The sequence below is a fragment of the Paroedura picta genome, chromosome 3 (assembly GCF_049243985.1).
Source record: "Paroedura picta isolate Pp20150507F chromosome 3, Ppicta_v3.0, whole genome shotgun sequence".
NCBI classification, from domain to species: Eukaryota; Metazoa; Chordata; class Lepidosauria; order Squamata; family Gekkonidae; genus Paroedura; species Paroedura picta.
Window position 1 is genome coordinate 83,100,878 of NC_135371.1, and position 14,386 is coordinate 83,115,263.

Consider the following 14,386-nt stretch of genomic DNA (forward strand, 5'->3'; position numbering starts at 1 on the left):
TGAGGAAACTGGTAGGATATACTCTGCTGTTTGATATGATGGGGTCTAGTCAGACTATTCACAATAATAATACTTATGCATTGTTGTTCCTCTATATATTTATGAAACAGCCTAGGGGGTGGGACGTGTCCGGCTGTCCAAGTTAGAATAGGGCTAATCAGGGTGCAGCCAGCTTTGCTCTGATTGCCCCTTCCCCTGCAGCTCCCGCCCTCCGCCCTCCGTCCTTGGACTCTAGCCTCTTTGCTCTCAGATGCCTCAGTGCCTGGAGCCAGCAGCAGGTAAGGGGAGAGGGCCCTGGGCAAAGGGTCATGGTGGAGGGCCTCCTAACGAGGGCCTCTTGGCTTGCTAGGCTGGGCCTGCTGATGAGGGCCTCCCAGCCTGCTCACTACCTGCTAAGGAGCTCTGTCCTGGCCCTGATAATGAGCTGCCCAGCCCCCACCTGCCCCACTTGATCTGGCTGTGAGTTGCAGCACAAAACCACCTTAAGCTGCCTGGCCAGGGGCCAAGGGGGTGACACTTTCAAGCCCCATTCTTAGGAACAGGCTTTGCAGCTAGTGTGTTAATAATGCTGATCATGGCTAGTCCAAAAAGACTAATTACTATAACTCACTGTAGGTGGGCCTTCCCTTATCCCTGACCCAGAAACTACAACTGGTTCAGGATGCAGCTTCCCAGTTCCTTATGTGGACCTCATGGACAGCTCACATTCGACCTGTCCTCCAGCAGCTGTGCTGTCTGCCAGTTGAATTCCGGATCAGATTTAACGTGCTGGTTCTGACCTTTAAGGCCTTATGTGATTTGGGACCTGCGTGCCTGAGGGATCATCTTTCTATATATGCCCCCTGAAGAACTCTTCACTCTGCAAATTCCAACAGGCTGGTATGTCAGGGCCCAGAGAAGTACACTGGCCTTGACCACAGCCAGTGCTTTTTTGGCCCTGGTTCCATCCTGGTGGAATGAGCTGCCAACAGAGATCCAGGCCCTTACAAAATTTCAAAAGTTCCTAAGAGCCTGCAAAATGAAACATTGGACTCACCTGAAGGTTTCTTCTCTCCAGTGGGACAAAGTCATCCAGAGTGGTTAGGTTATGCCTCTGCTTGCCTAGGTAGGGCAATTGTAATGCAAATTTCTTGCAGCCACTTCGCTGGTGACCAGAGCCTGACCTTCCAGTTGTTCCCAAGCCCTGCTGCATTCTCATATAATGTCAGGCTGTCATTTGTTTGTTTTTTGTTTGTTTGTACATTTATTTAATGTGTGTGTGTGTGTGCATGAATGTGCACTCTATCCCTTGGGCGGAATGTGGATGACTTTGCCCCACTGGAGAGAAGAAACCTTCTGGTGAGTCCAATGTTTCATTCTCCTACAGTGGGGCCAAAGTCATCCAGGGTGGTTAGCAGTACCCAAGCTGTGCCTGGGGTGGGAGACTACATGTCTCATTCACTCTAGAGTTGTTGCAAGACACAACAGCCAAAGTCAGCCTCCAGAGAGATTCCTGGTCTCTGTGGTAGTGTCTTATGAAGTTGGAGAAAAAAGACCATGTAGCTATATGGCAGATCTCTACCACTAGTGCACTGATGGAGAAGTCTGTGGATGATGCTACGGTGCAAGTGGAGTGTGCCATGATCTTCCTTGGAGCAATCTTGCCTTGGACTTCATAGGCCTTGATAATAAGCGATTGTAGCCAAAGAAACTTTCCAGTCACTGTTTGTCCTGCCATGGGAGATGAACAATGCGTCCGAGCCTGCCATTCTGCATAAGCTGATGTGCAGGGCCCATCGCACATTCAGTGTATACTAGTCCCTCTCCTCTTGTGTCCACGGTTTGGGGTAAAAATCAGGGAGGACCACCAGCTCTTTGCAGTGAAAGCATGAAGAGGCCTTTGGAATTGACTGCATCCTTCCTGAAGAAGCAGAGTTCTTTCCTGGATGGTAAGGCAGCCATTTCAGAGATCTGCCTGGCTGAAGTGGTGACCACAGGAAGGCCGCCTTCCACGACAAGTACTTGAGTTTGGACTGACAGATGGGTTCAAGGAAGGCTTGGTTAAGGTGCAAAGAACTATAGGTAACTACCATGTTGGGAAGCTATGTTGAATCGACAGATCTGGCTACTTGATCCCTTTGAGAAACATCTGACGTATGCTTTCTTCATCAGGGAGTTGGAATGGTCAATGCCTAAGATGGCATTAAGATCTGTCACTTGTCTTCTTAGGGTGTTAGCCTTCAAGCAATACTGCCTCCCGTCATACAGGAAGTCTATGGTGTCCTTGTAGGACAGAAGTGTTGTTATCAGGCCTTTGTTGGAGTCCCATGTCAGGAAGGTGCGCCAAGTATGGCTGTACATGCATCTGGTGGATGGTCTCCTTGCTTGCAACACGGTGTCCACTATCTCAGTGGTGAAACCTAGATTCCAGAGAAAAGCATTGCTCAACTTCCAGGCCATCTGCTGCACCACAATAGGTCTGGGTGTAGAAATGGCCCTTGAAGCAGAAGGCCCTTCCTGGATAGCAATGGCCATGGGTCTGACAGTGACAGTCGAATCAGGTCTGGGAACCATGGCCATCAAGGCCAATGTTGTGCCATGACAATCGCAATTGCTTTTCCATTAGATCCTGTGTAACACCTTGCAGAAACATGTACAGAAGTCCTTGAGACCATGGGCAACTGAGCCCATCCACCCCCTCTGCCGCTGGGTGGCAATAGTGCGTCAGGAACCTCGACGCCTGTGCATTCTAAGATGTCGCCAGGAGGTCCATCACTAGGATGCTGGACTTGGCCATGATCTGGTGGAAGACCTCCAGACTCAAATTCCACTCTTCTGAGTTGAGATCTTGTCTGCTGGGTCAATCCACTTGATGGTTGCCGAGGCCCTTCAGGTGTTCAGCCCTGAGACTGGCAGGGTTCTGCTCTGTCCCTCTCTTGAGCAGGGATGCCTCAAGGTACAGTGTGCGGGAACTCATGCCACCCTATCTGTTGATGTGCGGCTTCGCAGTCATGTTTCCCATGCACACCAGAACATGTGCATCGAAGAGCTGGAGGGAAGTGTAGAAGTGCCAGCTTGACTGGCTGAAGTTCCGGCTAGTTTATGCCATGCCCCTGGTCTGGTTAGCACCATCTGCCCTGTGCAGTGAGTTCCTCTCAATGAGCTCCCCAGCCCCTCTGGCTTACATCTGTAGTGACCACAATGTGCTTCAGATGACTGAATCGTATGCCTTTTGTCAGATTTTCTGGAAGGGTCCACCACAGGAGCTCTTTGCGGATTGATGTAGGCAGTATCAATGTCTTGTTTCTTTATCTTGCAATGTCCCGCTGGAATGGTAGAAGCACCGACTGCAGCAGTCTCAAGTGAGCGAGCCACAGGCACCATGTCAATGGTGGATATCATCAGCCCATAAAGCATCACTAGGTGCATAAGATTGAGTGCCCTGCTGGCCATGATCTCTGTAACCAGCTGTATCACTTTTCTCTGTCAACTGGTAGAAGACAGTTGTGCTGTGTGCACAAATCCTCACCCCCAGGTGCACTAGGTCTGCAGTCGCTGTCAAGTAACTCTTGTTGCTGTTGAGCAGGAAAATCGTGGGTCTGAGGGATGGAGATAGTGTGTCGTGTGGCTGACTTTGCTGTCCCCTGATCCTTGGCCCTCACCAACAAAGCGTCTAAATAAGAATAGAAGTGAATTTCTCCTTTGTGCCAATTCACTACCAGCACCAGTATGACCTTTTGCATAGCACAGGCAGAATTATGTGATTTGGAAGTGCATCCCCTGGTGACAGAACCAGAGGTATTTTCTGGAGTCCAGGTGGACTGGTACGTGAAGGTACACCTCATGAATGTCCAGGTACATCAACATGTCATTCCACTGTAGAATCTGAAGAATATGTCTCAGGGACTCCATCCTGAACTGATGTCTCTTCACCCATCAGTTTAGACCTCTGAGGCTGAGGACTGCTCGCCCCCCCCCCCCTATTTATTTGACACAAGAAGAAGAATGGGACTCCTGAGGATCCTTGGCGAGGGGGGCCTCATCTATGGTCCCGATGTTGACTGAATGTTGAATGGCTTGGCTTAATAAAGACCTTTGTCTTGGGAGTGTCTTAGGAGTAGGAGACTGGACAAAGTAGTTTGGGGGGGGCTGCTGTGAGTTCTATCTGGTAGCCCTACAAAATTATGCCCAGCACCCACTGGTCTGTTGTGGTGTGGCTCCAGACCCTGCGGATGAAATGGAGCCTGCCCCCAACAAGGTAGTCAGAGCACTTCTGGGCTTGCTGGCTCTTGTCCTGCCTGAAGGGCTGGGACTGCTGCTGTACAAACTTGAGCCTCTATTTTGCAGAGCAGAAACTTCTGAAGTCCCTTGAGTCTCTAGCCCTGCCAGAAGTGTGGTAGTTGCGAAAGTACTGCTGCTTCTGTTATCCTTGTCTCTGCTGAAGCTGGATGTGGCAGGCATGGCCTTCTACTTTTCTTTCATCTCTGCAAGGACCTTGTCCAAGTTTGATTCACAGAAGAGGAGTCTGCCAGAAAGGCTTGGAAGTAGACAGTGTGGTCTTTGAGATGTGATCAACCTTCCAATGTTTGAGCCAAATGTTCAACTAATGGTAACACTGGCTGCCTGTGCCCTTGCGCAGAAGTGTAAAGAGACCTGGGACTCATCCACGGCAAACTCCGCCACCATCTTGATTTTCAGGAAGGACTCTTTTGCCACTGTTTTGCTGAAACTTTGGAGACTTCATCATGTTGTCGGTCCAGATGACAATGTCCCTAGTGAAGTTGGATAGGGCTGCAGAAGCTCTGTAGAAATTACCTTTGGCAGAAGCGTTGCAGGTATTCTGCCTGGAAGAGTCTGGTGGACATGTCTAGGGTATCAATGGGCTTATCTCCTGAGAGTTCCTCCTCCTCCTTTTCTGAAGGACCCTCAGATAGGGTAGCTGCAGAACGTGCCTCACTGGGGGAGCATGTACTGTGTCCGTGCCAGGGAGGGCTGACCCCTGTGCACCTGTGTAGGTATGAGGTATGAGGCAGGTGCTCAGAAAAGCCAGTGGCATAGCATTCTGAATCCTTCTATTCCTGTTCCTTGTGGCCCCTAGGGGGCATGCGGAATGGATGGGAACTCGCCCCATGAGTGCCCTCTGGCTGACTCCCTAACCCTCCTGGGCCAAACCTTTCTCCATTCAAAGAAGTCCAGGAACAATAGTTCCTTATCCCATTGTTTTGTTTTGTTTTGTTTTTTCGGTGGCCAGAGGACTTGTGGTGCAACTGAGCTACCCCCCCCCCCTTGAGAGGAAGGGCCTATGGCAGACCTTGGCGGAGAGTAGAGGTCAGCCCCTCCCCTTGTCAGCACTGAGCTCAGAGTTGTGCAAGTAGGGGGAAGAAGACACCATGTTTGGGGATCACATGGGCGGCACTATTTTGGAATCCTGGGAGCCCCCTGGGCACTGTGACTGTTGCCATCTATTGGGGACTTGTTCCCAGAGCTCCGGGATGCCCCTGTAGCCCTCAAAAGACTGGAGATCTGGGGAGCCAGTCCTTGACCGAAGCTCTAGCAAATATAGCTCACCTGCAGGGCTCAACAGCCCTGTGTGCTTCCAGTGGCATTTCTCAAGCGGCTCCTCAGCTGAGCAGTCCTGTGGCTGCTTAGTGCGGCCCGTGGGCAGCATGCGTTCCAGAGCTCTGGAGCGCGTATGTCAGGATGACAGACTAGAAAGAACGACTTCTTTCAAAAGCAAGGGTTTATTCTTAGCAGTTCTATCCAGGACGATCAAAGCCGAATCTGGCTTCCCAATATGAAACACAGTTCTTATCCCCCAGCTATTCTCTCCAAAGATGTTCACACATACACAGACACAATAAGCCTTCCATGTCCAGGTGCCATCTGGAAAAGCAGCCAATAATGATAACATGCCCAGCGTTGGCCTTGGAGCAGCCAGTGGTTACTACTTGCAGTGATAACACCACTTGTTACTTTACTGAATACAATAACAGACAGTTCAGGGTTAGAGAACAGACAGACTTCAAAATGGCTACACAGGGGCTAAAGAACTGATTGATTCATGGCAGTAATCAGGGGATTCTGACATCTTATAGCCACAGCTGGAGTCTTGCTTCTGCTTCATTGTAGGCTTCGGGGCTGCTTTGTAGAAGCCAGTGCCTTTTGGCACAGCTCGACCTTTCTCCTTCATGAGAACCCTTTTGTCCTGTGCCCCAGCCTTCCGTCCTGCCGGGGTGGGGAATCCGCTGCCACCAGCCATGCCCCCAATGTGGGTCCACTGGAGGAGTGGAGGCCCAGAACTCTGGGCCGCTCTTCAGGGTCCTGGACAGCCACCTCTGACCCTTCCTGCTGTTTTTCTCTTGCAGCGTGGTCAGTCATGGCCCCACCCGCCTGTGGGTAAGTGGGAGCCCTGGAGAAAAATCTCTATCAGTTTTCTCAGAATTGCAGTTGCAAGGAAGTTGCTTGTGGCAGAAAAATATTCTTTTTGCAGCTGTTTTATTTTATAAATCCAGTGGATTCAATTGATCAGGAGCAGAGTTCAGGATCTTCTACCTAGACAGTAGGGCAATTTAAAACTGGAAGGGTCAGGCTCTGGTCACCAGCTAAGTGGCTGCAAGAAATTTGCATTACAGTTGCTCTACCTAGGCAAGCAGAGGCATAACCTAACCACTCTGGATGACTTTGGCCCCACTGTAGGAGAACAGCTATCTTCCACCAGGCATTTGGTTGAGGCCAAGCCAGCACTCTTGTCTAATAGGACCCCCCCACACACACACACAAAAACACACTTAATCTCCATCTAGGCTATTACCTGAATCATCCCCCTCTAATCTAAATTGGGCCAGTTATTCTATATGAATGGCTTAACATCTGGCCTCTGGGATGCAATAATGTTTTATTAGCTAATTTTAAGGTTTTTAACATTTTATTGTATGAGATTATTTTCCTCTGCTGCCCTGAGAGGGGTGGCCTAGAAATCTAAAACTAAAATAAATAAAATAATAGGATGCACATGGATAGCACAGAAAATATAATGTAAAATCACATTTTATTGAGCAGTCTCCATTCTGATATCACATTAAACTACGGTTTTATCAACCCACTTGCCAAACTATGGCTGATGGTAGTGTCTGGATGCAACCATATTACTTCTGTTATCTTTGATTTTTTAATAGATGCAGCCAAGATGGAGAGCTGCTTAAGAAGGACTCCAATCCACAGATCCTACATGTAATTCCCTTTGGTAAAGTGTCAGTGAAGAGTATCCTTTTAGTTGAGGAGATCAAAGATAACATCACATTTTGTTGCCTAGCAGTTAACAGCGAAGGAAATCATTTTAACTTCTACACACCTCCAAGTAAAGGTGAGATAAATCAAAGTACTTCATTGGAAAAGTATTACCTTTTCAGGGATATCTTACTAGGTTGTGGTTAGTTGTACTTTGACCTTAAAATAATGACCTTCCAATGTGAAAGGGGTGCAAACATATTAAACATTATGTATTGGAACCATACTGGAAGCCTGGTCATTATGTTCTGGTCAGACAACCAAGTTTGTCTCCATGATCAAGGTCATCACTGTAAATCATTCTGTAAGTTTTCAGGGGAAGTTATCCATGCACAGGCCTAATCAGATGGCTACACGATTGTCATTAAGAAATTTGCTCGTGCATTTCTCAGTATTTTAAAAATATTTGTTATATTCAAATAGCAAACTTGGAATATCTTTAGATACTTAAATTAGGTGACCAGAACTGTGAAGTGGCAAGATAGATCTTCCTACCAACTTGAAAAAGGCCCTAGGTTTGGACAAAAATGTGAAATCTAAAAAAAATATTACACTTGATTTTAGCCAAAAGTCCATGCGATTTCCCACTTGTACTTAATATATTTTGTATTTACATACAGTGCATATAGGTTTTTCATCCACAGAAATAATCAGACCTGCCCCTTTTTAGTATCCGCAGTGCCACACCTCTGATGCTCACAGTTTTTTCACTGAACACATGGCTTTGTATATCTAATTCTAATGGAAAGAAATGTTGTTCCATTAAAACAATCCCAAACTTTTTGTTTAAGATTTTTGTTTTTACATACAAGACCAAAAAAATTCCCATGTTTCCAGTCTGTTTCCAACATACTTAGAATCATAGAGTTGGAAGGGACCTCATGGGTCATCTAGTCCAACCACCTGCACTATGCAGGACACTCACATCCCAATCACTCATCTACTGTAACCTGCCACCCCTTTGCCTTCACAGAATCAGCCTCTCTGTCAGATGGCTATCTAGCCTCTGTTTAAAAATTTCCAAACATGGAGATCCCACCACCTCCCGAGGAAGCCTGTTCCACTGAGAAACCGCTCTAACAGTCAGGAACTTCTTCTGGATGTTTAGATGGAATTTCTTTTGAATTAATTTCATCCCATTCATTCTGGTCTGTCCCTCTGGGGCAAGAGAGAACAATTCTGCTCCATCCTCCATATGGCACCCTTTTAAATCCTTGAAGAGGGTTATCAGCTCACCTCTCAGTCGTCTCCTCTCTAGACTAAACAGACCAAGCTCACCCAACCTTTCTTCATATGTCTTGGTCTCCAAACCCTTCACCATCTTTGTTGCCCTCCTCTGGACACGTTCCAGTTTGTCAACATCGCTCTTCAATTGGGGTGCCCAAAACTGAACACAGTACTCCAAGTGAGGCCAAACCATAGCAGAGTATAGCGGTACCATCACCTCCCGTGATCTGAACATGATACTCCGTTGATACAGCCCAAAATCCCATTTGCCTTTTTAGCCACCAAGTCACACTGCTGACACATGTTCAATGTAGTCTACTAAGACTCCTGGATCCTTTTCGCACATGCTACTGCCAAGACAAGTCTCCCCCATCTTATATTGGTGTATTTGGTTTTTCCTACCTAAATGCAGAACTTTACATTTGTCCCTATTGAACTTCATTTTATTCAGTTGAGCCCACTTCTCGAGCATATCAAGATCATCCTGTATTCTGTTGCTGTCTTCAGTTGTGTTTGCTACCCCTCCCAGTTTAGTATCATCTACAAATTTAATAAGTATCCCCTCTAATCTCTCATCCAAATCATTTATAAATATGTTGAACAGCACAGGCCCCAGGACAGATCCTTGGGGTACTCCACTTGTCACTCTTTTCCAAGAAGATCCATTAACAAGAACCCTCTGGGTATGATTTGTCAACTAGTTATTGATCCACCTGACAGAATTAGGATCCATACCACATTTTACCAACTTGTGAACAAGAATATCATATGAAACCTTATCAAAAGCTTTAATGAAATCCAGATAAACTATGTCATAGAATCATAGAATCACAGAGTTGGAAGGGGCCATACAGGCCACCTAGTCCAACCCCCTGCTTAACGCAGGATCAGCCCAAAGTCCACGGCGTTCCCCTGATCCAGCAAGGTAGTCACTTTCTTGAAAAAAGTTATAAGGTTGGTCTGACATGACTTGTTCTTGCAAAACCCATGCTGAGTCTTAGAAATCATAGCTTTCAGTTCCAGCTGCTCAAGGACCGAGTGTTTGATTATTTGTTCCAAAATTTTGCCAGCTACAGACTTTGGGACTTGGCTTCATCTTGAGTCCCTTCAGAAAATTTAGAGCTGCAGATTAACAGAGCATTTTGAAATTATGTAGTTATTAGCTTTCTTTGTGGATTAGGCACCAGTCCATACAGTACTTTGATGTTTAAAAGAGAGTAATTTTTACTGGGAAAGATTATTTACAAATATAGATAATATTCATCTGCTTCAGTTTCCTTACTGAAGCAGAGTACAAAAGAATAGTTACAAATAGTTACAAAAGCAGCACATTGCAAGTCTTTATGGCTTGATTGCAAGCAGACTACATGCCACACAGCATCAAATGGAGAGAGCTGAGCCTAATGATGGCTACCCCTTGCTTCTGGAAAACACACTGAACTGCTCTTTCTCTTCTTGAAGACAGAGGAAGTGGGCAGGAGCCCACCTTAAACAAGAGAATCTCCAGACATGTGCTTAAGATTTTTTCCACTGTAGTCCCAGAGTCACTGTTAGGTGTAACTAGTAACCACAGGCACAGCTTAGCAGTCTAACAACTTTACTACAACAAGCCTTCAGAGTTGACTTCACCATGTTACTTGCTGATTCCAATTTCAACAATTTAAATTTTAAAAGAAAAAAAAGAATGTACAGTTTGCCAGAAGCACCATTGCTAGAATGACTATGTTGCCAAGATGAAACCAGTCCCACAGTATGGCAGAGAGGACAGGAAGAAGCTACTAGGATTATATTTGTATACACCCAGCCTGGTGTAGTGATTGAGTAGCAGCTTCTGATATGGTGAGCTGGGTTTGATTCCCTGCTCCTCCACGGCCCATTATGCACGGCCACCGAAACGGCAATTTCGGGTCACATGGAAAACGCGGAGGGGGAAGACACAACGCACACCGGTTATGCACGGGGTGGGGCGCGACGGCGGCAAAACTCAGAGTAACTGATTACGCACGTGGCGATCCGGGCGCCGCTTCTGGTTGCGCCCCGGTCACCCAGAAGCTGCGCTTTCTTCCGAGTTTCGTGAACGTGGCTTTTTCGGCGGCATGCACCGAAGCTGCGGCCGGTTGCAGCCGGCACCGTGCATTATCGGCAGTTTTGCCATCTTACAAAGTTCAACAAGTTTATCCAGCCAGTCTGTCACTGTGGGTCATTCTGATGGCTTCCAATACTGGATGATTATTATTCTTGCTGCTGTTGTTGAGTGAAAAGAAATTCTTTGGCACTGAGGCAATTATTAAGGGGGGAAAGTTAACAGCATATAATCAGTATATACATAGGAATAAAAACCAACTCTTCTTCTTCTTCTAAGCTAACAAAGAGTTGGGAGATCTGATAAAACAGGGTTCTCGATAATCCACAATGATCTTCTTTCTCTTGCTTTCCCCGAAAGTATTCCAGGTGACCCACAGAAATGTCTCCAAGGAAGTGATTGCCAGCTGTGTGGGAACAATGTTGCTTCTTTTGTGTTTCATCTTCCTATTCTACAAATATAAACAGGTCAGATTTATACTGATTGTCTGTGTAGGAAAGCAGTCAAAGAATAATTTAAATTCAGAGACTGAAACTTTATTACTGTTAACCTTTATTTCTATAACAGTTCTCCTTCCATGTATGCTAGTTTGTCAGTTCCTCAAATTCCTCTTGAATCCAACTGTTTCTGTCTCAATAGAAGAAATCCTATTTTATCATGATTCTTCAGTAATTTTTTAAAAAGGAGAGCCAGTTTCGTGTAGAAAAGTGTGGTAGCTTCCTCCTCCACATGCAGCCAGATGGGTGGCCATGGGCCAGTCACAGTTTCTCTCTAACCTCTCTCAGTCTCATTTACCTCACAGGTAAGGGGAGAGAAAGGGAAGGTGATTATAAGCTGCTTTGAGGCTCCTTTGGGTAGTAAAAAGTGGGGTACAAAAAAGAAGCTCTTCATTTTTAACTGCCAATCAAAAATAAGCCCTTCAATAACCAATCTCCTCGGCTGAACACATTTAATAAATATTTCTTTAAAATAGTGCAGCATAGTAGAGGACCTACCTAATGAATGGGATTTTCAACCCATGGCTTCGAAATGACATCAGAATAACTCAGACTAAACTGGGAAGGAAAAACTTGACTGAATCAAGCCAGTCTTCCTGTCTAATTTGTTTGTTAAAAACCCATACACAGATTGCTGAACTGTGTAAGTCCTCCGTTCTAGGGAGTCAAGTGTGGACATTTTAGACTACAAGAGCTGGTGATGCCTTATAACAACAATGCATGTTTAATTTGTATGATTCCCTGTCTTTCAGAAACCAAAGTATGAAGTCCGCTGGAAGATCATTGAGTCCTCTGAAGGAAACCATTACATCTTTATTGATCCCACCCAGCTCCCTTACAATGAGAAGTGGGAGTTTCCCAGGAACAACTTGCAGTTTGGTGAGGGGCAATCATCTGATCCTAATGTGATTGATTACATCAGCCATTCTCAACCTTTTTTTGGCCATGGCCCTTTTAGGAGCTTTTTTCAGGTTCCAGGGCCCCGTACTGTAGGCTGGGCACTTGCTCAATGAGCTAGGCTAAAAAGGCCTAAGCGAAGAGTGAACTAACTGTATATAACATACCTTGTCTTATATATACACTAGGAGCCAAGCCCGTTGCATTCAGGAATGCAACAGGCACTAGATTGTGGGGGGAGGGGAGAGAATTCTCCAGACGGCCTCCCCTGCCCCCCAAGACCTGGAAAGGCTGCAGGCAGTTGTTATGGAATTCACCGGCAGGGGCATCTCTCGTGCAGCAGGGATATGCAGCCTCCGAGTCTCAGAGGGAAGTGGAAGGAAGAGGGGGTGGTCAGGGGGTGGGGGACAGAAGGTGATTGTCTGACCAATGGACAGACAGGCAAGCCAGTTGGAGGAGGAGGCACTCAGGGGCTGGACAGCTGCCCTGAGTGGGTGTTAAGTGCTGAGTGGCATTTAAGCCATGAGACATGCTCCTCCTCCAAGCCCTTACCAGAAATATATTATGTGGAACAAATGAGATGGATTTCTAGAACATTTAACCAAGAGAAGCATGTGCATTCTTTTCTTTTTTCATTTTTTCATTACATTAATTCAAGAACACATGAATGGATGACATTTCTTTTTCTTCTCCTTCACGAAGGTCAAACTTTTTAGCAATTAATGATGTCATATATGACAAAAAGGATATTTCATCAGTTCAGTTCCCAGGATTCCCCCCCCCCATAGACCCTTTGGGCTAACCTTCTCAAATTTTTCAGGCTGTAGGCCCCTTCAAATGTGCCAGGGGACCATATGGCCTCTGTTGAGAATGTCAGGTTTACACTTGATGATGCCCATTTCCTGGTGATCAAAACTGATGCAACACCACAGTCTTATTAGAATGCTATGCCTGATGGTAGCAATCCAGCTAAAGTCTGACTCCCATCTCTTCTGGGCTTTTGATACACCATTTATTCTTATTGAAATACTTGGGATTTTGCAAAATTAACAAAAAATAAAATAAACACCTACTTTTCCCCTAACTAGCAGCAGAAGACAAATACAACAGAGCCTTCGGGGAGGGCGGTATATAAATGTAAATTAAACAAACAAACAAACAAACAAACAAATAAATAAAAATAAATAAATAAAAATCAGGTTTACAGGGATAGAAAAGTCAGGGCAAGCAGCAATGGAAAAATAATAGGAAACCATGCAAGAAGCTCTTGTTGGGCTTTTTTGCATTCTCATTTTACTTGGAGGAGGGATGTTCCAAACATCTTTTGCTCCCTCTAATGCAGTGCTCCCCAACCACAGGGCCATGGCCTGGTACCGGGCCATGGAGGCCTTGGTATCGGGCCGTGGCGAGGGGGAGGGAGGTGCGGGTGCCGACATGCCAGCAGGCATGCCTCCCTACCCACCCTCGTGGTGCGCGCTCGCTAAACCAAGAGCTATTGGCCACCTCCCGGCTCAGCAAGTGCCATGCTGTGGGGGGGAGGCTCAGGTGCGGGTCAGCGGGCCAGCGGGCATTTGCAGGCGCTGGCACACTGGCGCCCGCAAACACACAGGCACGGACCTGCTGCGATGGTATGTTTGTGGGCACGAGCATGCCAGCACCCACAACTCCCTCCCACAGGGTGCTCCTGGTGCAGCGAGTGCCATGCCGTGTGGGGGGGAGGGAGGCACGCCTGTTGGTTTGTGGGTTCTGGTGCACCGGCGCCCACACCTCCCTCTGCCCCTTCCCCCAGTCCTCAGCCTGAAAAAGGTTGGGGAACGCTGCTCTAATGGTCAGCTTGATAGCATAGAATTATATCCAGCATAAAAACCTGCAGGTTAAATCTGTAGGAAGATATGTTTGAAATAAACCTGTTTGATATTCAGTCAACCACTACAGAAAACAAAACACATGCAGAACAGAGTAAAAATGAAACCAACCAAACAAAAAATTATCAGCAATTAAAATGTGGAAAACCTGTTCTCTGGGCACCTCATCCAGATTTATTGTGATGAACACACAATTGAACCATTCAACACACATTGAACCATTAACTTTCAGTTATGTATGAGTGCATACACACATGCTGGCATGCACAAACATTCCATTAAAGTCAAAAGTCATTTTCCTAATTTTGTTGTGGTTCTAAACACCCAATTTGTTTTCACAGGGAAAACCCTTGGAGCTGGAGCTTTTGGAGAGGTGGTTGAAGCCACTGCTTTTGGACTCGGGAAAGAAGATTCAGTCCTGAAAGTGGCAGTGAAAATGCTGAAATGTAAGTGCAGAGTAACCAAGCTGCTATTATCAAGACTGTGTACATGTATTTAAATAATAGGCCCTATAAGAAAACAGGTCCCCTATAATTTCCAAGGACAATTTA

General features: G+C 46.2%; 1 protein-coding gene across 1 annotated transcript in view; it reads left to right on the forward strand.

Moving 5' to 3' along the window:
• CSF1R (colony stimulating factor 1 receptor) overlaps positions 1–14,386 on the forward strand; it is a 71,374-nt gene that overhangs the window by 29,904 nt on the left and 27,084 nt on the right. Inside the window, exons 9-12 of the mRNA XM_077326606.1 lie at positions 7,155–7,342; positions 10,937–11,043; positions 11,826–11,952; positions 14,177–14,281. Coding sequence (XP_077182721.1) covers positions 7,155–7,342; positions 10,937–11,043; positions 11,826–11,952; positions 14,177–14,281 — 527 coding nt within the window. The remainder of the gene's footprint in view (positions 1–7,154; positions 7,343–10,936; positions 11,044–11,825; positions 11,953–14,176; positions 14,282–14,386) is intronic.